Source organism: Strongylocentrotus purpuratus, unplaced genomic scaffold (genome assembly GCF_000002235.5).
Source record: "Strongylocentrotus purpuratus isolate Spur 01 unplaced genomic scaffold, Spur_5.0 spur5_scaffold_17, whole genome shotgun sequence".
NCBI classification, from domain to species: Eukaryota; Metazoa; Echinodermata; class Echinoidea; order Camarodonta; family Strongylocentrotidae; genus Strongylocentrotus; species Strongylocentrotus purpuratus.
In genome coordinates, this window is record NW_022145602.1 from 22,833,717 (window position 1) to 22,860,974 (window position 27,258).

The 27,258-nt window shown below is 35.9% G+C and overlaps 1 protein-coding gene across 1 annotated transcript in view; it reads left to right on the forward strand.

Annotated features, from left to right (window-relative positions):
* The first annotated feature begins 370 nt into the window (after nt 1-370).
* Nucleotides 371-27,258, forward strand: part of LOC100893784 (sushi, von Willebrand factor type A, EGF and pentraxin domain-containing protein 1) — a 54,432-nt gene continuing 27,544 nt past the window's right edge. Inside the window, exons 1-15 of the mRNA XM_030987928.1 lie at nt 371-550; nt 4,631-4,822; nt 5,543-5,731; nt 6,668-6,859; nt 7,580-7,768; nt 8,704-8,895; nt 9,616-9,804; nt 10,740-10,931; nt 11,652-11,840; nt 12,776-12,967; nt 13,688-13,876; nt 14,813-15,004; nt 15,725-15,913; nt 16,850-17,041; nt 17,762-17,950. Of these exons, the coding sequence (XP_030843788.1) occupies nt 4,795-4,822; nt 5,543-5,731; nt 6,668-6,859; nt 7,580-7,768; nt 8,704-8,895; nt 9,616-9,804; nt 10,740-10,931; nt 11,652-11,840; nt 12,776-12,967; nt 13,688-13,876; nt 14,813-15,004; nt 15,725-15,913; nt 16,850-17,041; nt 17,762-17,950 (2,503 nt within the window). The 5' untranslated portion in view covers nt 371-550; nt 4,631-4,794. The remainder of the gene's footprint in view (nt 551-4,630; nt 4,823-5,542; nt 5,732-6,667; nt 6,860-7,579; nt 7,769-8,703; nt 8,896-9,615; nt 9,805-10,739; nt 10,932-11,651; nt 11,841-12,775; nt 12,968-13,687; nt 13,877-14,812; nt 15,005-15,724; nt 15,914-16,849; nt 17,042-17,761; nt 17,951-27,258) is intronic.

Consider the following 27,258-nt stretch of genomic DNA (forward strand, 5'->3'; position numbering starts at 1 on the left):
CTGGAAGTTTCTTTCCTCACATCCCCTTTCCCCGCAGTTAAGTCCGGAAGACAATTGCTGATAACGATTATCGTCTATATATATATATATATATATATATATATGTATATATTTAAGACACATTAAACCCTTGTCAAGGGACGCATATTGAATTAAATAAAAAAATAAAAAAGAAGAATCATTAGAATAACGTCGAAATACTTTCCATGATCCTTAAATTTCAAAGTTTCATTACCCTCAACAAATAATTTGTCACTGCAAAATATTGTGTGAGGTAATCTCAAACTTCAATGTACAAGTTTTTTTCTTTTTAAGAAATAACGAAAGAAAATCACTTTAAAATAATTTATTATGACCATCATTACAGGTTCAATTCCTTGCAGTGCCCCGTACATTCCCGCGCACGCACATGTAACAAATCCTCGTCTCAACTACAACTTTGGTGCCAAAATTACTGTGACGTGTAATGCCACTTCTGATACCTTCAACCTTCAGTGTCATAACAAAGGACTATGGAGTGGACCGATTGTATCCTGCCCTGAATCGACGGGTAAGATAATATTCAAGATTTGAATCTAAACAATGCATCAAAACCCCTAACACTCAGTCAGGTAGTACGATGCGTGAATATATTCGTCCTGTTTCGCTCTGTTCTTAAACACATGTCCATAGGCCAGCTTAATACCCGAACGAATCCTGAGCTGCCAAAACACTGTAAACTCGCAAAGCTAGTAAAGCTGATGAACACTAATTGCCAAATGGTATTTTTGAATGTTCTTGTCAGGTGGGCTGTATCTAATACAGACCACCTTATAATTTTGTTAAAATCGCCTGTATTTATTTATTTATTTATTTATTTATCAGGTGGGCTGTATAACGTACAGACCACCTTATAATTTCGTTAGAATTGCCTTTATTATTTATCAGGTGGGCTGTATCTAATACAGACCACCTTATATTTTTGTTAAAATCGCCTTTATTATTTATTTTTCTTATTTCGACCCACTTTTTGTTAGCAAGATATCTTTGAAATTATTCAATCAAATGCTTTGAAACTTGGCACACATATGTATAGGCATATGGACAAAACACAGTAAGGTTTTCAACCTTGACCTTGACTGATGACGTCATCTAGGCGCCATTTTGTGAAATTTTCTGAAAAAAAACTCATGATCATATCTTCATAACCAAAGGGTATTTCTCATTCATATTTATCATGATCAAGGTCAATATCAGTCCGGTCAATTTCAGATCAAAAAACGCGCGCGTGCGCGTACGTCCGCGCGTCAATACGCGCGCAAAAATTTTAATTGCTCAAAATCGTCTCAAATTTATTTTGCATACGTTTCAGGTCATTTTAAGCATTTTACAAAAAATCGCGCGTACGAGCATGCGCGCGCGTTTTCGCGCGTAACACCATTACAAAACATAGAATCGCCATTTTTTTTTCTTTCATGATATTTCTCATATTTTTTCAAGGAATTTGATTCCATGTTTATCTCTTTATGACCATTATTAACAAGATGAGCGTAAATTCAAGATAAATGTCAGTGCGCGCGAGGTCTTTTAATACATAGCATATATGGGCAAAAACATGCCTATACAAAATCCGTTATAGCTCTTTGGAATGCACCGGGATCCTCAATTTTTTTTCATATTAAGATAGAGTATGAGTCGGAAATATGATTCCATGTCTCATTTGGCCATTAAGTGTATCGTGACATCATCACAATGGCCTTGGAACTCAAAATACGAATTTGCATATTATGACGTCAGCATATTTATGTAAAATTGATTGTATCTCTGTAAATATTGATCAATTTTCTTCAAAATTTCGATATGTTGTAGCTAAGACAATTCTCTACAAGCGCAGTAATAACCATTTTTCATTTTGATGACGTCATCATAGTGAAAATTTTGATTAAAGTCCTCATGTCAAAAACTTCATAATTTGCGTGTTATGCCTATAGAAGGTGAATTTATTTCACGTTATGAATCTACATGATATTGTCTTTTAAGAATTTGTAAGCAGTATGTCGCTTATTTTTGCTCTATTTTGTCTCAAATGTTAGTTGACCAGCCCACCTATACTTGTTCCAAACAAGTATTATATGTCTAGTTTATTTATTTATTTATTTATTAAATATTTTTCTTATTTCTAACCACTTTTTTGTTAGCAAGATAACTTAAAAATGCCTTGATCAAATGCCTTGAAATTTGGCACACATATGTAAAGGCATATGTACAAGGCACAATAACGTTTTCAACATTGTCCTTCACTGATGACGTCATCTAGGCGCCATTTTGTAAAATTTTACGAAAATTAACTCATGATCATATCTTCATAACCAAAAGCTATTTCTCTTTCTTATTTATCATGATCGAGGTCAATATCCGTCCGGTCAATTTCAGGTAAAATAACGCGCGCGTGCGCGTACGTCCGCGCGTCGATGCGCGCGCAAAATTTGAAAATGCTCAAAATCGTCTTAAAATCATTTTGCATACGTTTTAGGCCATTCTAAGCATTTTATAAAAAATCGCCCACACACACGCGCATGCGCGCGGCGCGCGCGTTTTCGCGCGTAAAACTATTACACAACATAGAATCGCCATTTTTTTTCTTTCATAATATTCCACATATTTTTACATACAAATTGATACCATGCTTGTCTCTTTATGACTATTAATAATGGAATGATGGCCCGTTTAACATAAATTTCCGTGCGCGCGAGCTCTTGTAATACATAGCATATATGGGAAAAAACATGCCTATACAAGATCCATTGTAGCCCTTTAGGATGCAAGGTGACCCCAATTTTTGGGTCATATTTTGATACAGTATGAATTGGAGATATGATTTCATGTCTCATTTGAACCTCAATTAACTCATGACGTCATCATAATGGCCTCCAAACTCAAAATTTCAATTTGCATATTATGACGTCAGCATATTTACGGAAAATTGATTGTTTCTCTGTAAATATTGATTGATTGTCTTCAAAATTTTGATATGTTTTAGCTGAGACAATTCTCTACAAATAAAGTTGGCCCAAATTTTCATTTTGACAAAGGCATCAGGGCGTATTTTCGCGATTAAAAGGCATGTCAATTTTTCACATTTTGCGTGTATTCTCTATGGGACATGAGTTTTTCTCAAAACTGGATTCTTTCGCGAGCAATATCTCTGTCGTTTAGCTTCGTTTATGCTGAACTTCAAGTATGTTGTAGCTGAGACAATAAGCTATCTCAAATGTACCCTTTATTTTGTCTCAAATTTTAGTTCGACCAGCCCACCTATACTTGTTCCAAACAAGTATTACATATCTAGTTAATTTTTCTTATTTCCACCCACTTTTTTGTTAGCAAGATAACTTTATAATGGTTCAATCAAATGCTTTGATATTTGGGACACATATGTATAGGCATATGGACAAAACACGGTTAAGTTTTCAACTTTGACCTTGACTGATAACGTCATCTAGGCGCCATTTTCTGAAATTTTCGGAAAATCAATTCATGATCATATCTTCATAACCAAAAGGTATTTTTCATTCATATTTATCATGATCAAGGTCAATGTCAGTCCGGTTAATTTCAAGTCAAAATACGCATGCGTGCGCGTACGTCCGCGCGTCTGTGCGCGCGCAAAATTATTAAATGTTCAAAATCGTCTCAAATTTATTTTGCATACGTTTTAGGTCATTTTAAGCATTTTATAAAAAGTCGCGCACACGCGCATGCGCGCGCGTTTTCCCGCGTAACACCATAACAAAACATAATATCGGCATTTGTTTTTTCTTTCATGATATTTCACATATTTTTTTCGAGGAATTAGATACCATGTTTATATCTTTATGACCATAAATAATAAGATGAGCGTCAATTCAAGATAAATGTCCGTGCGGGCGAGCTCTTATAATACATAGCATATATGGGCAAAAACATGCCTATACATAATCCATTATAGCTCTTAGGAATAAATTGTGACCTTCAATTTTTTTCATATTTAGATACAGTAAGAGTCGGAGATATGATTCCATGTCTCATTTGGCCATTAAGTGTATCGTGACATCATCATAATGGCCTTCAAACTCAAAATACGAATTTGCATATTATGAAGTCAGCATATTTATGTAAAATTGATTGTATCTCTGTGAATATTGATCGATTTTCTTCCAAATTTCGATATGTTTTAGCTAAGACAATTCTCTACAAGCTCAGCATCACCATTCATCATTTTGATCACGTTATCATAGTGAAAATTACGATCAAAGGGCACATATCAGAAATTTCTTAAGTTGCGAGTTACGCCTAAGGAAGGTGAAATTCGTTCACATCATTCATCTACATGACATTGTTTTTTAGCATTATCTCGCTTATTTTTGCTCTATTTTGTATCAAAGTTTAGTTGACCAGACCACCTATTCTTGTTCCAAACAACCATTATATGTCTAGTTGTAATTCATTACGTAAGAAGCATTCGCAATTTGGTGAAAGTAAAACATATAGTTTTCGTTTAGTTTAGTTTCCACAATCCTCCGCATTGAGGGTTCAGACATAAACTAGTAATTGTAGGCATTTATTACAGTTGTGAAGCAAGTAACTTTAAATTTGTTTCCCTCAACTCTAGCTGTTCCGACGAACTGTAATGCTCCTTCAGTCCCGAGATACTCAACGCTCGAAACCCTTAGTCCGCACTATAACATTGGTGACAGTGTGACATTCCGATGTGACAATACCACCATTCAACCGTTCAGTCTTCTTTGTGAAACCACTGGGTTATGGAGTGGAACAATGCAGACGTGCCCGCCACCCGTCTCAGGTATCTATGTCATATGTGTATTCATTATTGCCACAGACGATACTATATACGGGACTAAAAATATAACTCTGATAAGAGTCAAATTTGCGAGTTTTACAATTTTTGATCACTTTAGATCATAAACATTGACAACGACTAAAATATATGAATAGATATGCTGCCTTATAAATTGAGGTTTATTAAGAGGTGAACAAGATAACGGCAGTGCATTCGTATCTGAAACCTATCCCTCTGACAGGAAAATTTCGACTGGCTTCCGTCATAAACGATCTCCAAATTAATGGTCATGATTATGGAGGAAGATATTAAACCTTAATATTAGATTTAGGAAAAAGTGCCCGTTACTCTGCAAACTTTAATTGTTCAAATTACAAACAGAGTTTAACAAACAACAATACAATTGCCCAAACTGCTATAATATGCTAATCGTATGGGGCTCGGCACATTACTAAAGATCCGACTTATTATCAGGTAACATTTGTATGTGGGCTTATCATGGGAATGTAGGATCGATCAATAATTGTGATTATTAAGGCTATGTTTAGAAGAAGCATTATATACCAATAGTTCAAGTTAGGAGGTCAAGTAGGGTAAAACTTTGATCGCTGCGGTATTGGTCGTAAAACTGTTCGATATTCCTAGTTCAAACTGTAGATATTGATCATAACTTTCTCTGTCTAAACTACTATTGAAACATACGTCTTGCATTTCCATTCACAGCCCCTACACGATGCACTAGTCCATATATCCCAAAGTATGCATCAGCTGCAAACGTACGTTTGTCCTACAGCATCGGTAAGAGGGTAGAAATCACCTGTGACGGCACAACAGACAGGTCGTTTACCCTTCAGTGCAACTCAGATGGGTTTTGGACGGGACGTGTCCTTTCTTGCTCACCGCCGTCAGAAGGTTAGCTATATTTATTATTCATTTATTCATATATCATTTTATATTTATCTACCTAGCTCTTAATGTTAAAAAAAGCGTTAATAATACCAGAGCCCCAACGCACACACGTATATAATTAACTGAGTTTGGACTGTTTACAAGGTACCCAGAATTCGTTTTCACTGGCTGCCTGCCGTAGCAACAAACAAAGTTGACAAAAGACTATACTCCGTTTAGTTGACGATCAGCCATGCATCAAGTCTTTTGTCTTCTTTGTGCATGGAGGATCGTCAACGAAACACAGTTAAAGCTTAAATTATGGAAATGCAAGCAAGCATTACCAAAAAACAGAACTTAGTTTTTCCTGGCTCATTTTGGCCATTAAGTGTATCGTGACATCATCATAATGGCCTTGGAACTCAAAATACGAATTTGCATGTTATGAACTCAGCATATTTATGTAAAATTGATTGTATCTCTGTGAATATTGATCGATTTTCTTCCAAATTTCGATGTGTTTTAGCTAAGACAATTCTCTACAAGCTCAGCATCACCATTTATCATTTTGATCACGTAATCATAGTGAAAATTACGATCAAAGGGCACATATCAGAAATTTCTTAAGTTGCGAGTTACGCCTAAGGAAGGTGAAATTCGTTCACATCATTCATTTACATGACATTGTTTTTTAGCATTATCTCGCTTATTTTTGCTCTATTTTGTATCAAAGTTTAGTTGACCAGCCCACCTATTCTTGTTCCAAACAACCATTATATGTCTAGTTGTAATTCATTACGTAAGAAGCATTCGCAATTTGGTGAAAGTAAAACATATAGTTTTCGTTTAGTTTAGTTTCCACAATCCTCCACATTGAGGGTTCAGACATAAACTAGTAATTGTAGGCATTTATTACAGTTGTGAAGCAAGTAACTTATAATTTGTTTCCCTCAACTGTAGCTGTTCCGACGAACTGTAATGCTCCTTCAGTCCCGAGATACTCAACGCTCGAAACCCTTAGTCCGCACTATAACATTGGTGACAGTGTGACATTCCGATGTGACAATACCACCATTCAACCGTTCAGTCTTCTTTGTGAAACCACTGGGTTATGGAGTGGAACAATGCAGACGTGCCCGCCACCCGTCTCAGGTATCTATGTCATATGTGTATTCATTATTGCCACAGACGATACTATATACGGGACTAAAAATATAACTCTGATAAGAGTCAAATTTGCGAGTTTTACAATTTTTGATCACTTTAGATCATAAACATTGACAACGACTAAAATATATGAATAGATATGCTGCCTTATTAATTGAGGTTTATAAAGAGGTGAACAAGATAACGGCAGTGCATTCGTATCTGAAACCTATCCCTCTGACAGGAAAATTTCGACTGGCTTCCGTCATAAACGATCCCCAAATTAATGGTCATGATTATGGAGGAAGATATTAAACCTTAATATTAGATTTAGGAAAAAGTGCCCGTTACTCTGCAAACTTTAATTGTTCAAATTACAAACAGAGTTTAACAAACAACAATACAATTGCCCAAACTGCTATAATATGCTAATCGTATGGGGCTCGGCACATTACTAAAGATCCGACTTATTATCAGGTAACATTTGTATGTGGGCTTATCATGGGAATGTAGGATCGATCAATAATTGTGATTATTAAGGCTATGTTTAGAAGAAGCATTATATACCAATAGTTCAAGTTAGGAGGTCAAGTAGGGTAAAACTTTGATCGCTGCGGTATTGGTCGTAAAACTGTTCGATATTCCTAGTTCAAACTGTAGATATTGATCATAACTTTCTCTGTCTAAACTACTATTGAAACATACGTCTTGCATTTCCATTCACAGCCCCTACACGATGCACTAGTCCATATATCCCAAAGTATGCATCAGCTGCAAACGTACGTTTGTCCTACAGCATCGGTAAGAGGGTAGAAATCACCTGTGACGGCACAACAGACAGGTCGTTTACCCTTCAGTGCAACTCAGATGGGTTTTGGACGGGACGTGTCCTTTCTTGCTCACCGCCGTCAGAAGGTTAGCTATATTTATTATTCATTTATTCATATATCATTTTATATTTATCTACCTAGCTCTTAATGTTAAAAAAGCGTTAATAATACCAGAGCCCCAACGCACACACGTATATAATTAACTGAGTTTGGACTGTTTACAAGGTACCCAGAATTCGTTTTCACTGGCTGCCTGCCGTAGCAACAAACAAAGTTGACAAAAGACTATACTCCGTTTAGTTGACGATCAGCCATGCATCAAGTCTTTTGTCTTCTTTGTGCATGGAGGATCGTCAACGAAACACAGTTAAAGCTTAAATTATGGAAATGCAAGCAAGCATTACCAAAAAACAGAACTTAGTTTTTCCTGGCTCATTTTGGCCATTAAGTGTATCGTGACATCATCATAATGGCCTTGGAACTCAAAATACGAATTTGCATGTTATGAACTCAGCATATTTATGTAAAATTGATTGTATCTCTGTGAATATTGATCGATTTTCTTCCAAATTTCGATGTGTTTTAGCTAAGACAATTTTCTACAAGCTCAGCATCACCATTTATCATTTTGATCACGTAATCATAGTGAAAATTACGATCAAAGGGCACATATCAGAAATTTCTTAAGTTGCGAGTTACGCCTAAGGAAGGTGAAATTCGTTCACATCATTCATTTACATGACATTGTTTTTTAGCATTATCTCGCTTATTTTTGCTCTATTTTGTATCAAAGTTTAGTTGACCAGCCCACCTATTCTTGTTCCAAACAACCATTATATGTCTAGTTGTAATTCATTACGTAAGAAGCATTCGCAATTTGGTGAAAGTAAAACATATAGTTTTCGTTTAGTTTAGTTTCCACAATCCTCCACATTGAGGGTTCAGACATAAACTAGTAATTGTAGGCATTTATTACAGTTGTGAAGCAAGTAACTTATAATTTGTTTCCCTCAACTGTAGCTGTTCCGACGAACTGTAATGCTCCTTCAGTCCCGAGATACTCAACGCTCGAAACCCTTAGTCCGCACTATAACATTGGTGACAGTGTGACATTCCGATGTGACAATACCACCATTCAACCGTTCAGTCTTCTTTGTGAAACCACTGGGTTATGGAGTGGAACAATGCAGACGTGCCCGCCACCCGTCTCAGGTATCTATGTCATATGTGTATTCATTATTGCCACAGACGATACTATATACGGGACTAAAAATATAACTCTGATAAGAGTCAAATTTGCGAGTTTTACAATTTTTGATCACTTTAGATCATAAACATTGACAACGACTAAAATATATGAATAGATATGCTGCCTTATTAATTGAGGTTTATAAAGAGGTGAACAAGATAACGGCAGTGCATTCGTATCTGAAACCTATCCCTCTGACAGGAAAATTTCGACTGGCTTCCGTCATAAACGATCCCCAAATTAATGGTCATGATTATGGAGGAAGATATTAAACCTTAATATTAGATTTAGGAAAAAGTGCCCGTTACTCTGCAAACTTTAATTGTTCAAATTACAAACAGAGTTTAACAAACAACAATACAATTGCCCAAACTGCTATAATATGCTAATCGTATGGGGCTCGGCACATTACTAAAGATCCGACTTATTATCAGGTAACATTTGTATGTGGGCTTATCATGGGAATGTAGGATCGATCAATAATTGTGATTATTAAGGCTATGTTTAGAAGAAGCATTATATACCAATAGTTCAAGTTAGGAGGTCAAGTAGGGTAAAACTTTGATCGCTGCGGTATTGGTCGTAAAACTGTTCGATATTCCTAGTTCAAACTGTAGATATTGATCATAACTTTCTCTGTCTAAACTACTATTGAAACATACGTCTTGCATTTCCATTCACAGCCCCTACACGATGCACTAGTCCATATATCCCAAAGTATGCATCAGCTGCAAACGTACGTTTGTCCTACAGCATCGGTAAGAGGGTAGAAATCACCTGTGACGGCACAACAGACAGGTCGTTTACCCTTCAGTGCAACTCAGATGGGTTTTGGACGGGACGTGTCCTTTCTTGCTCACCGCCGTCAGAAGGTTAGCTATATTTATTATTCATTTATTCATATATCATTTTATATTTATCTACCTAGCTCTTAATGTTAAAAAAGCGTTAATAATACCAGAGCCCCAACGCACACACGTATATAATTAACTGAGTTTGGACTGTTTACAAGGTACCCAGAATTCGTTTTCACTGGCTGCCTGCCGTAGCAACAAACAAAGTTGACAAAAGACTATACTCCGTTTAGTTGACGATCAGCCATGCATCAAGTCTTTTGTCTTCTTTGTGCATGGAGGATCGTCAACGAAACACAGTTAAAGCTTAAATTATGGAAATGCAAGCAAGCATTACCAAAAAACAGAACTTAGTTTTTCCTGGCTCATTTTGGCCATTAAGTGTATCGTGACATCATCATAATGGCCTTGGAACTCAAAATACGAATTTGCATGTTATGAACTCAGCATATTTATGTAAAATTGATTGTATCTCTGTGAATATTGATCGATTTTCTTCCAAATTTCGATGTGTTTTAGCTAAGACAATTTTCTACAAGCTCAGCATCACCATTTATCATTTTGATCACGTAATCATAGTGAAAATTACGATCAAAGGGCACATATCAGAAATTTCTTAAGTTGCGAGTTACGCCTAAGGAAGGTGAAATTCGTTCACATCATTCATTTACATGACATTGTTTTTTAGCATTATCTCGCTTATTTTTGCTCTATTTTGTATCAAAGTTTAGTTGACCAGCCCACCTATTCTTGTTCCAAACAACCATTATATGTCTAGTTGTAATTCATTACGTAAGAAGCATTCGCAATTTGGTGAAAGTAAAACATATAGTTTTCGTTTAGTTTAGTTTCCACAATCCTCCACATTGAGGGTTCAGACATAAACTAGTAATTGTAGGCATTTATTACAGTTGTGAAGCAAGTAACTTATAATTTGTTTCCCTCAACTGTAGCTGTTCCGACGAACTGTAATGCTCCTTCAGTCCCGAGATACTCAACGCTCGAAACCCTTAGTCCGCACTATAACATTGGTGACAGTGTGACATTCCGATGTGACAATACCACCATTCAACCGTTCAGTCTTCTTTGTGAAACCACTGGGTTATGGAGTGGAACAATGCAGACGTGCCCGCCACCCGTCTCAGGTATCTATGTCATATGTGTATTCATTATTGCCACAGACGATACTATATACGGGACTAAAAATATAACTCTGATAAGAGTCAAATTTGCGAGTTTTACAATTTTTGATCACTTTAGATCATAAACATTGACAACGACTAAAATATATGAATAGATATGCTGCCTTATTAATTGAGGTTTATAAAGAGGTGAACAAGATAACGGCAGTGCATTCGTATCTGAAACCTATCCCTCTGACAGGAAAATTTCGACTGGCTTCCGTCATAAACGATCCCCAAATTAATGGTCATGATTATGGAGGAAGATATTAAACCTTAATATTAGATTTAGGAAAAAGTGCCCGTTACTCTGCAAACTTTAATTGTTCAAATTACAAACAGAGTTTAACAAACAACAATACAATTGCCCAAACTGCTATAATATGCTAATCGTATGGGGCTCGGCACATTACTAAAGATCCGACTTATTATCAGGTAACATTTGTATGTGGGCTTATCATGGGAATGTAGGATCGATCAATAATTGTGATTATTAAGGCTATGTTTAGAAGAAGCATTATATACCAATAGTTCAAGTTAGGAGGTCAAGTAGGGTAAAACTTTGATCGCTGCGGTATTGGTCGTAAAACTGTTCGATATTCCTAGTTCAAACTGTAGATATTGATCATAACTTTCTCTGTCTAAACTACTATTGAAACATACGTCTTGCATTTCCATTCACAGCCCCTACACGATGCACTAGTCCATATATCCCAAAGTATGCATCAGCTGCAAACGTACGTTTGTCCTACAGCATCGGTAAGAGGGTAGAAATCACCTGTGACGGCACAACAGACAGGTCGTTTACCCTTCAGTGCAACTCAGATGGGTTTTGGACGGGACGTGTCCTTTCTTGCTCACCGCCGTCAGAAGGTTAGCTATATTTATTATTCATTTATTCATATATCATTTTATATTTATCTACCTAGCTCTTAATGTTAAAAAAGCGTTAATAATACCAGAGCCCCAACGCACACACGTATATAATTAACTGAGTTTGGACTGTTTACAAGGTACCCAGAATTCGTTTTCACTGGCTGCCTGCCGTAGCAACAAACAAAGTTGACAAAAGACTATACTCCGTTTAGTTGACGATCAGCCATGCATCAAGTCTTTTGTCTTCTTTGTGCATGGAGGATCGTCAACGAAACACAGTTAAAGCTTAAATTATGGAAATGCAAGCAAGCATTACCAAAAAACAGAACTTAGTTTTTCCTGGCTCATTTTGGCCATTAAGTGTATCGTGACATCATCATAATGGCCTTGGAACTCAAAATACGAATTTGCATGTTATGAACTCAGCATATTTATGTAAAATTGATTGTATCTCTGTGAATATTGATCGATTTTCTTCCAAATTTCGATGTGTTTTAGCTAAGACAATTTTCTACAAGCTCAGCATCACCATTTATCATTTTGATCACGTAATCATAGTGAAAATTACGATCAAAGGGCACATATCAGAAATTTCTTAAGTTGCGAGTTACGCCTAAGGAAGGTGAAATTCGTTCACATCATTCATCTACATGACATTGTTTTTTAGCATTATCTCGCTTATTTTTGCTCTATTTTGTATCAAAGTTTAGTTGACCAGCCCACCTATTCTTGTTCCAAACAACCATTATATGTCTAGTTGTAATTCATTACGTAAGAAGCATTCGCAATTTGGTGAAAGTAAAACATATAGTTTTCGTTTAGTTTAGTTTCCACAATCCTGCACATTGAGGGTTCAGACATAAACTAGTAATTGTAGGCATTTATTACAGTTGTGAAGCAAGTAACTTATAATTTGTTTCCCTCAACTCTAGCTGTTCCGACGAACTGTAATGCTCCTTCAGTCCCGAGATACTCAACGCTCGAAACCCTTAGTCCGCACTATAACATTGGTGACAGTGTGACATTCCGATGTGACAATACCACCATTCAACCGTTCAGTCTTCTTTGTGAAACCACTGGGTTATGGAGTGGAACAATGCAGACGTGCCCGCCACCCGTCTCAGGTATCTATGTCATATGTGTATTCATTATTGCCACAGACGATACTATATACGGGACTAAAAATATAACTCTGATAAGAGTCAAATTTGCGAGTTTTACAATTTTTGATCACTTTAGATCATAAACATTGACAACGACTAAAATATATGAATAGATATGCTGCCTTATTAATTGAGGTTTATAAAGAGGTGAACAAGATAACGGCAGTGCATTCGTATCTGAAACCTATCCCTCTGACAGGAAAATTTCGACTGGCTTCCGTCATAAACGATCCCCAAATTAATGGTCATGATTATGGAGGAAGATATTAAACCTTAATATTAGATCTAGGAAAAAGTGCCCGTTACTCTGCAAACTTTAATTGTTCAAATTACAAACAGAGTTTAACAAACAACAATACAATTGCCCAAACTGCTATAATATGCTAATCGTATGGGGCTCGGCACATTACTAAAGATCCGACTTATTATCAGGTAAGATTTGTATGTGGGCTTATCATGGGAATGTAGGATCGATCAATAATTGTGATTATTAAGGCTATGTTTAGAAGAAGCATTATATACCAATAGTTCAAGTTAGGAGGTCAAGTAGGGTAAAACTTTGATCGCTGCGGTATTGGTCGTAAAACTGTTCGATATTCCTAGTTCAAACTGTAGATATTGATCATAACTTTCTCTGTCTAAACTACTATTGAAACATACGTCTTGCATTTCCATTCACAGCCCCTACACGATGCACTAGTCCATATATCCCAAAGTATGCATCAGCTGCAAACGTACGTTTGTCCTACAGCATCGGTAAGAGGGTAGAAATCACCTGTGACGGCACAACAGACAGGTCGTTTACCCTTCAGTGCAACTCAGATGGGTTTTGGACGGGACGTGTCCTTTCTTGCTCACCGCCGTCAGAAGGTTAGCTATATTTATTATTCATTTATTCATATATCATTTTATATTTATCTACCTAGCTCTTAATGTTAAAAAAAGCGTTAATAATACCAGAGCCCCAACGCACACACGTATATAATTAACTGAGTTTGGACTGTTTACAAGGTACCCAGAATTCGTTTTCACTGGCTGCCTGCCGTAGCAACAAACAAAGTTGACAAAAGACTATACTCCGTTTAGTTGACGATCAGCCATGCATCAAGTCTTTTGTCTTCTTTGTGCATGGAGGATCGTCAACGAAACACAGTTAAAGCTTAAATTATGGAAATGCAAGCAAGCATTACCAAAAAACAGAACTTAGTTTTTCCTGGCTCATTTTGGCCATTAAGTGTATCGTGACATCATCATAATGGCCTTGGAACTCAAAATACGAATTTGCATGTTATGAACTCAGCATATTTATGTAAAATTGATTGTATCTCTGTGAATATTGATCGATTTTCTTCCAAATTTCGATGTGTTTTAGCTAAGACAATTCTCTACAAGCTCAGCATCACCATTTATCATTTTGATCACGTTATCATAGTGAAAATTACGATCAAAGGGCACATATCAGAAATTTCTTAAGTTGCGAGTTACGCCTAAGGAAGGTGAAATTCGTTCACATCATTCATCTACATGACATTGTTTTTTAGCATTATCTCGCTTATTTTTGCTCTATTTTGTATCAAAGTTTAGTTGACCAGCCCACCTATTCTTGTTCCAAACAACCATTATATGTCTAGTTGTAATTCATTACGTAAGAAGCATTCGCAATTTGGTGAAAGTAAAACATATAGTTTTCGTTTAGTTTAGTTTCCACAATCCTCCGCATTGAGGGTTCAGACATAAACTAGTAATTGTAGGAATTTATTACAGTTGTGAAGCAAGTAACTTATAATTTGTTTCCCTCAACTCTAGCTGTTCCGACGAACTGTAATGCTCCTTCAGTCCCGAGATACTCAACGCTCGAAACCCTTAGTCCGCACTATAACATTGGTGACAGTGTGACATTCCGATGTGACAATACCACCATTCAACCGTTCAGTCTTCTTTGTGAAACCACTGGGTTATGGAGTGGAACAATGCAGACGTGCCCGCCACCCGTCTCAGGTATCTATGTCATATGTGTATTCATTATTGCCACAGACGATACTATATACGGGACTAAAAATATAACTCTGATAAGAGTCAAATTTGCGAGTTTTACAATTTTTGATCACTTTAGATCATAAACATTGACAACGACTAAAATATATGAATAGATATGCTGCCTTATTAATTGAGGTTTATAAAGAGGTGAACAAGATAACGGCAGTGCATTCGTATCTGAAACCTATCCCTCTGACAGGAAAATTTCGACTGGCTTCCGTCATAAACGATCTCCAAATTAATGGTCATGATTATGGAGGAAGATATTAAACCTTAATATTAGATCTAGGAAAAAGTGCCCGTTACTCTGCAAACTTTAATTGTTCAAATTACAAACAGAGTTTAACAAACAACAACACAATTGCCCAAACTGCTATAATATGCTAATCGTATGGGGCTCGGCACATTACTAAAGATCCGACTTATTATCAGGTAACATTTGTATGTGGGCTTATCATGGGAATGTAGGATCGATCAATAATTGTGATTATTAAGGCTATGTTTAGAAGAAGCATTATATACCAATAGTTCAAGTTAGGAGGTCAAGTAGGGTAAAACTTTGATCGCTGCGGTATTGGTCGTAAAACTGTTCGATATTCCTAGTTCAAACTGTAGATATTGATCATAACTTTCTCTGTCTAAACTACTATTGAAACATACGTCCTGCATTTCCATTCACAGCCCCTACACGATGCACTAGTCCATATATCCCAAAGTATGCATCAGCTGAAAACGTACGTTTGTCCTACAGCATCGGTAAGAGGGTAGAAATCACCTGTGACGGCACAACAGACAGGTCGTTTACCCTTCAGTGCAACTCAGATGGGTTTTGGACGGGACGTCTCCTTTCTTGCTCACCGCCGTCAGAAGGTTAGCTATATTTATTATTCATTTATTCATTTATCATTTTATATTTATCTACCTAGCTCTTAATGTTAAAAAAAGCGTTAATAATACCAGAGCCCCAACGCACACACGTATATAATTAACTGAGTTTGGACTGTTTACAAGGTACCCAGAATTCGTTTTCACTGGCTGCCTGCCGTAGCAACAAACAAAGTTGACAAAAGACTAAACTCCGTTTAGTTGACGATCAGCCATGCATCAAGTCTTTTGTCTTCTTTGTGCATGGAGGATCGTCAACGAAACACAGTTAAAGCTTAAATTATGGAAATGCAAGCAAGCATTACCAAAAAACAGAACTTAGTTTTTCCTGGCTCATTTTGGCCATTAAGTGTATCGTGACATCATCATAATGGCCTTGGAACTCAAAATACGAATTTGCATGTTATGAACTCAGCATATTTATGTAAAATTGATTGTATCTCTGTGAATATTGATCGATTTTCTTCCAAATTTCGATGTGTTTTAGCTAAGACAATTCTCTACAAGCTCAGCATCACCATTTATCATTTTGATCACGTTATCATAGTGAAAATTACGATCAAAGGGCACATATCAGAAATTTCTTAAGTTGCGAGTTACGCCTAAGGAAGGTGAAATTCGTTCACATCATTCATCTACATGACATTGTTTTTTAGCATTATCTCGCTTATTTTTGCTCTATTTTGTATCAAAGTTTAGTTAACCAGCCCACCTATTCTTGTTCCAAACAACCATTATATGTCTAGTTGTAATTCATTACGTAAGAAGCATTCGCAATTTGGTGAAAGTAAAACATATAGTTTTCGTTTAGTTTAGTTTCCACAATCCTCCACATTGAGGGTTCAGACATAAACTAGTAATTGTAGGCATTTATTACAGTTGTGAAGCAAGTAACTTATAATTTGTTTCCCTCAACTCTAGCTGTTCCGACGAACTGTAATGCTCCTTCAGTCCCGAGATACTCAACGCTCGAAACCCTTAGTCCGCACTATAACATTGGTGACAGTGTGACATTCCGATGTGACAATACCACCATTCAACCGTTCAGTCTTCTTTGTGAAACCACTGGGTTATGGAGTGGAACAATGCAGACGTGCCCGCCACCCGTCTCAGGTATCTATGTCATATGTGTATTCATTATTGCCACAGACGATACTATATACGGGACTAAAAATATAACTCTGATAAGAGTCAAATTTGCGAGTTTTACAATTTTTGATCACTTTAGATCATAAACATTGACAACGACTAAAATATATGAATAGATATGCTGCCTTATTAATTGAGGTTTATAAAGAGGTGAACAAGATAACGGCAGTGCATTCGTATCTGAAACCTATCCCTCTGACAGGAAAATTTCGACTGGCTTCCGTCATAAACGATCCCCAAATTAATGGTCATGATTATGGAGGAAGATATTAAACCTTAATATTAGATTTAGGAAAAAGTGCCCGTTACTCTGCAAACTTTAATTGTTCAAATTACAAACAGAGTTTAACAAACAACAATACATTTGCCCAAACTGCTATAATATGCTAATCGTATGGGGCTCGGCACATTACTAAAGATCCGACTTATTATCAGGTAACATTTGTATGTGGGCTTATCATGGGAATGTAGGATCGATCAATAATTGTGATTATTAAGGCTATGTTTAGAAGAAGCATTATATACCAATAGTTCAAGTTAGGAGGTCAAGTAGGGTAAAACTTTGATCGCTGCGGTATTGGTCGTAAAACTGTTCGATATTCCTAGTTCAAACTGTAGATATTGATCATAACTTTCTCTGTCTAAACTACTATTGAAACATACGTCTTGCATTTCCATTCACAGCCCCTACACGATGCACTAGTCCATATATCCCAAAGTATGCATCAGCTGCAAACGTACGTTTGTCCTACAGCATCGGTAAGAGGGTAGAAATCACCTGTGACGGCACAACAGACAGGTCGTTTACCCTTCAGTGCAACTCAGATGGGTTTTGGACGGGACGTGTCCTTTCTTGCTCACCGCCGTCAGAAGGTTAGCTATATTTATTATTCATTTATTCATATATCATTTTATATTTATCTACCTAGCTCTTAATGTTAAAAAAAGTGTAAATACTACAGAACATAAAGCACCCCACTGCTCCTACGTGCATACGTGTATAATGAACTGCACAATTGTTGTTGGAATAACAATAATAATAATAAAAATAATAATAATAATAATAATAATAATAATAATAATAATAATAATAATATTAATAATAATAACAATAATAATAACAATAATGATAATGATTCTGATACTAATATGACCAATATTACTACTAAAGGATGAAGAGAAAGGACAAATAACATTTAATTCCAGTGCATGTAAGATCTAAACGGACTTGAAAATTAAGAAAATGCTTTATCTTTCGATGTTTGCCATTTTATTAGTGACACCGTTGTACGATAAATTTATACTCAGAAGTGCACTTCATATACCACAACGTACATATCATTATATAATAGAAGGAAAACAGTCACTAAGTGATATCTAGATGTCAATCTACAGAGAATGATATTCAATAAATTATGTTCATTAGCAGAAATGATTTGACACGACTTTATTTCCTGTGATCAATTTCTCATGTAACCTCCCTAATACGTTAAGATAATACTTATTATCCACAAGATAAAAGTTTCATTCTTCTTTCAGCAACAATTGAACATAACATGATTTCCTTTTATTATCACTATTACTAGTATAGTGGGGAGATGAATAAACAACGTACACATAATAGACTTCAGTGAGGGTGTTAGTAAGACTTTTACTCTTATACTGACATTCAAAAGTAAACTTAAGACTTATCTGTTTAATATGTAATGTAATGTAATCATATTTTGTTTGTTTAACTATAAAGTGTTATGTAAATATTAACTATTATTATTGTATGATTGTTATTTGGAATTTGTTATTATAATTATGTATCATGTATTATATTCTTGTAATTTGTAGGTTAACATTACTTTAATTTAATTTTTTGTTAAGCGCTTAGAAACTTTGTATTAAGCGCTATATAAATGTAATTTATTATTATTATTATTATTATTACTGATCTTTAGGGAAAGTTTGGACTGTTTACAAGGTACCCAGAATTCGTTTTCACTGGCTGCCTGCCGTAGCAACAAACAAAGTTGACAAAAGACTGAACTCCGTTTCGTTGACGATCAGCCATGCATCAAGTCTTTTGTCTTATTTGTGCATGGAGGATCGTCAACGAAACAGAGTTAAGGCTTAAATCATGGAAATGCAAGCAAGCATTACCAAAAATCAGAACTTAGTTTTTCCTGGCTCATTTTCCCTCATTGAGGTGTCATATGAAAGGGGTAAAAATGAACTTTCCAGTAATGAATTTTCTCTCTGAAATGCAGATACCACCCGCCAATTAACTTTTTGTTACCCTCTCTTCAAATTGTTTTTAATCACTCATGCGTAGGATATGCTTCATATGAGTTGCATCAAATGAAAGAAAAGGATCTAAGCTTAACAAATTTGTGTCAACAGCTTCGCATTTAATCATAAGTACGTCGCCAAATTCAAATAATTGCAATTGTGAAATGGTTAATCATGCTTGGCGACAAACAAAACATACGACAGTGCAGAGTTGTCCTTAGAAATATCCCTTTTAAAAACAGCTTCACAGCTGATGAGAACACCTACCTGATGTTTTCAGATGCTAGGAACCTGAGGCGTTTCACTATACCAATTTAGAATGCTTGATATTATTTAATCTTGATATGTGCTTTATGACCTTAAAAAAACTGAAGAAAAAAAATGAATGGAAGTACGCGTGGTTTATGGCATAGTGTGCAATCCCGTCAATTCTGACGTGACTGAAGAATGTGGAATGATTAATTCCAATCATTAACATAATCAAAGAATGAACATGAAAAGTGAGATCCGGCATGTAAAAGTCATTCAATTTCAAAATGAAGTTTTGTTTCGGCTCGTCCGCGGACCTTTTTAGTACACAGGCAGGGTAGAGGTCAAAATGGCAAAGGGAAGTTCTAAATAAATATCGACAACGCCAAAATAAGGGCTCGGTGTAAAAATGTCAGAGGTAAAAATGTCCGAGGAAAAAATGTCAGAGGAAAAAATGTTAGAGGTACAATTGTCAGAGGAAAAAATGTCAGAGGTAAAAATGTCGGAGATAATAATGCAAGAGGTAAAAATTTCAGAGGAAAAAATGTCAGAGGTAAAAAGGTCAGAGGTAAAAATGTCAGAGGTAAAAATGTCAGAGGTATAATTTCAGAGGAAAAAATGTACGAGGAAAAAAAATTAGAGGAAAAAAAAATTAGAGGTAAAAATGTCGGAGGGAAAAATGTCAGAGATTCAAACAAAATGTCAGGTAAAAAAAAAAATGTAGAGGTAAAAACTGGTGTCATTATATCACACAAAATGTCGAGACGTAAGCTATTGGGCTAGTCTGCTATATTTTATAAATGACTGTGTATTTTACTTCGTACATGTCCTGAGGATAATACAATGTGGAAAGATAAATTTGAAACGTATATTTTGTGATCAGGTTTGCATATATTAATTTCTATCATTCGTCGATATTTTAAATTGGTTGATGTTTTAATGTTTATTTGGTTTTGAGGAAAAAAGCCTAGGTACATAGAGTTTTAAGATTGAATGAGATAAAACTGGGAATCAGTTATAAATTCCACAAATTCAGTAATTAGACCCATCTTCATGTCCATCCCAGCAAAGACTGTTATGACAAGAAAACATTAAGAAAAAGACACGGATGCTTTGGCCCCCTCATCAATACTTTATTACAAAATGTCAGAGGTAAAAATGTTAAAGGTAAAAATATATTTTTAAAAAGCATGTTACAGGTTAAATATTGGTAATGGTTGTGCAATAGGGTTATCACGAAGAATTTTCTGCAGTCATTAATTTGAGCGCTGCTTTATTTTATTGTTTCTTTAACTTTTATTTACCTTTCTGCCCGAAATTGTGACTTTTCGCCAGATTATTGCTGAGGGGAGACGGGGGGGGGGTATCCTTCTTTTGAGAGGCATACTGACCCGACTGCCTCCCTCTCATATGCCTTTGTCTTAGCAAGTGATACTGGTACACTGAGCAAACTTCTGGAAAAAAGAATGTCTAAAATCGAATAGTTTGGCCATGAATTTTAGGCCGAGTTGTAGCTTGATGGTGTAATCATCAAATAAAAAGAAAATTCATGGCATCCCCCCCCCCCAAAAAAAGAGGATGAAATATCACGCTGTGAGTCCTCCGTCTCCGCCCCCCCCCCCCCCACTTCACCGTTCCTTCTGAAGATTGATGGACATATTAACAGCGTGGCAATGACTACTATTAAATGTAGTTTCCTACAAATACAATGCATATTTCCAACAATTTCACTGTCTTGTGGGCTTGATACTTTGATACAAAGCAGAAACCGCCCATGTTACATCAATGCTAACCGCACCATTACATTCCAGAGAAGCGCGCTTTGCAAAGAGTTGATCGTCGATCACTATTGCGGTATTAGGGACTTTCATATTTGCACGACGAGAACGTGGACTGCTAGCTGTGACATCCTTTTAAGGCAGTGTGACGTCCTTTTAAGGCAAGTTATCAGTGCCCAACAGTGTCTTAAAAGGACGTCACATTGCCTTAAAAGGATGTCCACGTAGCAGTCCACGTTCTCGTCGTGCAAATTTAAAAGTCCCTATTAATGGTCTGGAAAAACATCAATAAGCAGCTTTAATACTCTGATAAAAAGCAAAAATTAAGCCGCCAATGTTACATCAAATGCTAACCGCATCCTTACCATTCCAGATAAGCGCGTGCTTTGCAGAGGTTCTGTTTAAGCTATTGCTGTGAGAGCTCAAACTCTGAAATTCACAAATATTTATTCATGAGCATTGAGCAACATATCAGAAACGTAGTTTTACTGTACACATTTATGGCATCATGATACTGCTTGAATACGTGATAATATTGTTTGAAGGATATTTGGTGCAGGATTTATAAAAAGGTGTGCTGGCATTCACTGTATACGGCAGTTTCCAGCAGGTGCATATTTGTACAAGTCTACACATTAAACAAAATGCATTATAAATTTGGCAGAAAAACAGTTGAAATTGAGGGACTTAAACTGTATTTCTCCCACGTTTCTTAATCACAAACACGATTGTTTAATATAAAGTTACACAGTGTTATGGTCGAAAGCACATGACAAAATATCTGGATAGATACGTCTCAACGTTTACCACTTGTAGGCCTACTATATCTGACATTCTTTAAGCGAAGCTTTGATAGCGTTTGTTAAACTTTTGTAATAGAGTATTGATGAGGGGGACAAAGCATCCGTGTTTTTTCTTAATGTTTTCTTGTCATAACAGTCTTTGCTAGGATGGACATGAAGATGGGTCTAATTACTGAATTTGTGGAATTTCTTTGCGATCTTTATAACTGATTCCCTGTTTTATCTCATTCAATCTTAAAATTCTATGTACCTAGGCTTTTTTTCCTCAAAACCAAATAAACATTAAAACATCAACCAATTTAAAATATCGAAAAATGATGGAAATTAATATATGCAAACCTGATCACAAAATATAAGTTTCAAATTTAACTTTCCACATTTTTTTATCCTCAGGACATGTACGAAGTACAATACACAGTCATTTATAAAATATAGTAGATTAGCCCAGTAGCTTACGTCTCGACATTTTGTGTGATATAGTGCTGAGATATTATAATGACACCAGTTTTTACCTCAACGTTGTTTTTTGTACCTGTCATTTTGTTTGTATCTCTGACATTTTTCCCTCCGACATTTTTACCTCTGACATTTTTCCTCGTACATTTTTTCCTCGTACATTTTTTCCTCTGACATTTTTTCCTCTGACATTTTTACCTCTGACATTTTTACCTCTGACATTTTTACCTCTGACTTTTTTACCTCTGACATTTTTACCTCTGACATTTTTACCTCTAACATTTTTACCTCTTACATTTTTACCTCTCACATTTTTACCTCTCACATTTTTTTCCTCTGACATTTTTACCTCTGACATTTTTTCCTCTAATATTTTTACCTGACACCAAAATAAGACCGATAATAAATGTTGCGTTGATCTGCTGAGCGTTGTTTACCTGCTAGCACCCCCCCCCCCTCCCCTCTCTCTCTCTCTCTACCTCTCTCTCTCAATCTGGTGAAACCACATATACCATAACGGCATTTAACTGTTGAGTTCCTTAAAATTGAAGAACAAATAATATTAAATATGCATCTGTATGTGTAAGAACGTAAAATATGCGACTCCTTTCACTCACATTAGCATAAGTAATTTGATATAGGTTTCACTTCCAACTTTCTAAATTAGTAACCGAGGTAACATTGAGTTCATTCAATTTCATGCGAAATCAAATGACTGCGTAGTCACAATTGGCGAAATAAATTACGACTACGCATTTCGAATTTAGTTGAAATATACCCTAATTTGAATGTGAAACACGGGGTTTTCGAGACACATAAGAACATTATTTGACAAAGATTCAAGCATGGGAACCGCAAGCAAACCAAATCTGGTGAACTTGAATGAATGTTGAGAAGTAAAATCATGTTTTGGACAAATTTGGCAGGGGAAACCTACTAACATTTTGGCATTCCGAGTATAAACTGGGAAATAAATCAGAGAAGAAATGTAAATAATATATTATATTATTAACAAATAAAACGTATGACATTTCCCACAAGCACACACGCGTGCATATGCTATTATGTTATAGATCTTAATGACAAAGAAGTAACAAAATAACTGCAGAAGATACAAAATATTAGAAAAATCCTATATATTTTGTAACTTATACGGTTTTTTCATTGTTTCTTTTTCGTCAATCACCGCATAAATAGTTATACACGTATGTATATATTTATGACAGGCCATTTTATTAGTGTTGGGACTTAGAGTACAATATGCTCTGTATCTATTTTCATCTATTTTGAGATTGATGTTTTAATAGGTAGGATAGGGAATCGGTCTGGTAATTTAACGTTTTCCTTATTACTGGGCTCTGACCATCTACCGTCGACATTTATATGAAATACATTAATGAGGAGCATGATCGTTAGATAAAAAAGGATGGGTGACTGGATTTAGTCATCTAAAACATTTTAATATCGTCTTTAAAAAGGGAAAGAAGGATATACATTTCACTTACACTCTGAAAAGTTTGTCAAGTGTGATTTTCTGTCTTGTAACAAATGGGTATCGCACTCTTTAAAGAGAAATTATAAAATTCATTAAAGTGTTGATACTAAATTCCGCTGAACTTGTAGAGGATTATTTTGACTGGGGCATCGCGATCGGTATGACGTTAGTGTACGATTGCACTTACGGGTTTACTTATCACCAAATGTGCACGTTTACTCCAAAGTCACAACAATACCATACATACGTCGAATGCCACAAACCAGGTGAGGCTTTTGAACAGACTGCTTATCACGGTCTTTTCATTGGGGGGGGGGGGGGGGGGGTGATAGGAAGCACCGTAGATAATAAAAAAAAAATATGTATATTTATATATATGTTTGTTTGTTTGTTGTTGTTTTTTTTTAGGGGGGGGGGGCTAAAAAAACGTAAAATTGCTGTGTGTAAAATCAAATTCATAGTTACGTTAGAAGTGTCATCAGCATAATTATCGAAATCGTGCTAAAAATGATGCATGTCGAGAATTCTTTTTATTGAAGGACAATTCAAAGATTCAAGAAGAGCTTCAAAAAAATGAATCTGCAATTGCTTAGCAAATCTTGATTGTCAATTCTATTTTGAATAAACTCTTGTAGCCGTATAATGGCGGAGGCTTTGGAAGCACACTTTTCTACGCCATCCACTCTTTGAAGTGGAACTTTATGAATGTGGAACTTTATGAATCTTTTTTCTTTTTCTGTTTAGATAACTTTTTTTCTTAGTGAAGAACCAAGGAGATTTCCATGCGTATAAAATAACTAAATTAATCGAAAATATTACTAATACGCAACGATGACACAGATAGGTTTCTATTAGGACATATTCACATTCTCACACCTAACACAGTGGGTTTGGCGCAATGTATTCGAATTTATGTTGAATAACGCACCACAGACATATACCACATTAATAATAGTCGGAAAAGAATCTTTCCAAAGAAATTCATCGTTAATATTTTCAAGAGAAACGAAAAAAAAACAGGAATGAAATTTTAAACGAAAATAAACTAACCTGTGCTATGAATATGATGGTTATTTAGTTTGTTACATGACTGGTAAGAAAGCATGCGTATGTTCATCGGTCAGCTACTTTGATCTGAGTCGTCTCTGAGGGAATTTGTAAATGGAATAATGCCTTACCAAAGGATACTGGAACTCCGCTCTCCCACTAAGCCTTCGTATGTTATGAGTCTATCGATAAGTTAACAAATAAATAAAATATATTCAAAGAAAGGAGGAGAAGATGGCAAAAGGAAAGTCGCTTCATACACGTAAAGGCATTTAAAAGTTGAAAAACTGCATATTAATTATAATTATGCGGATCACACGTACATTGTCAACGTCTGTCAGTAGCTTGGTTTCGGGGAGCTATTGTGGTGGAATGTCTTTGCATATAGCAGCTCGTACAGTGTGTCGTTGGTGTACAGCTACACTTTGACCTTTGGCACCATCGAAGCTTCACGTTTTCTACAGTGTATACCAAAACTCAAGTATTCATCTCTATCAGACACCAGATGAGGCAGTTGATTATTGCCTCTTTAAAGTCGAAAAAACGGCTAATATAATAATTTCATTTTGTTTGACGGTAATTCAATTGAATTGAATGAGCCGAGTTGGAATAGCAAAGGGGAAGGGAGAACTGGACTTGTGATTGTCAGTGCATTTATTAACCAATCGTTATCTTTTTTGAGGCTGGGTGCTCAGTCTAACCGCATCATTAAACCATCATCATTACACTACAAATGTTACTCTTCATCATTAAGATAGCTATATACATTTATATATGTATGTATATATATATCAAGCTCCGAGGAAAACTAAAGTGAAGATTACCTTCCCCGCCCCCATACTTTTGTTAAAAGCGTGACACACTGCAACGAATGACAACATGTATATATATATGTATGTATATACATATATATATATCAAAACACAATGTCCCTCTTTAAAAACCTTTTTTTTTATAATTTAAACCAATTTAAAACATAACCTGACATAGGCGCCCCCCCCCCCCCCCCTCCCACAGTTACACTCTGGAAAAGAAGATAATTGGCTTCGTTTATCCTAACTTATTTGATTTTCTCTCTCTCTATGTGTATATCTTTGTTAATCATTCTTTATTTGTGTATGTTCCTTGTGTATTTGAACCTCCCCCCCCCCCTCTCTCTCTCTCTCTCCTCAGTTGGAGCAGGGATCATCTTTTTCAAACCGCGAGGTAAGCGGAAAACAAAGTCGGGGCCCTTTTAAGCGCTATTTTTCTGGTCAACTTTTGGGGGATTGTCCCTTGTTTGTGTTGGTAACAGGCAAAAATCACGTTTTATATCAAATATTAAAAATGATTTTTACTTACTGGATAAGAAGCTGTCCATTATGAATGCATGCACTCCACCAAGGCTGCTTGTTTTATACATTGTCACGCACACATTAAGCACACGTCTGATGCTACAAACAAGGTGAGACGGTTATAATTATACACATGCAATTACACAGACAGCAACCATGGAAACTGTTGTCATGCGCATACATTTTTTGAATTATGACCAGTCACTGATGGAAGGCATTGTTAAACGTTTTTAAAAAATGAGATGTATGGCCCTACGTGTTATCATTGTCTGTGATATGGTGTAATATTGAAGCCCTTAAAAAAATTGCGCTTCAAAAGGATCATGAAGTGTCTCAAAAACGTAAAAGTATTTGAGTGACCGGTTTTACCATACTAATTTACCTCAATAGACTGTAGTGTTATAGAAACCATTAGGAAAACGCAAAATTGGATTTCGATTTCCAATCATAAATATCTTGATAATCAAACAGGCGATTGGCTTGTAAAAGTCGTGGGATTCCTGACTGATTTAAAGGTTTATAAATATTATCGCAGCATGATCTAAATCCAGGATGTTGTTTCAGAAGCTGAGGCAATGTTACCGAGTCACTTTAAAGCCATCGTTTACCAATGTTAAATCTAAGATGCACGGCCCTACTTAACATCAGTGTCTGAAATATGGTATAGTATTGAAGCCCTTAAAGGTAATACAAAGTTTTGGTATGGGGTCATGAATTTGGTTCAAATGAACATATTGGAAGC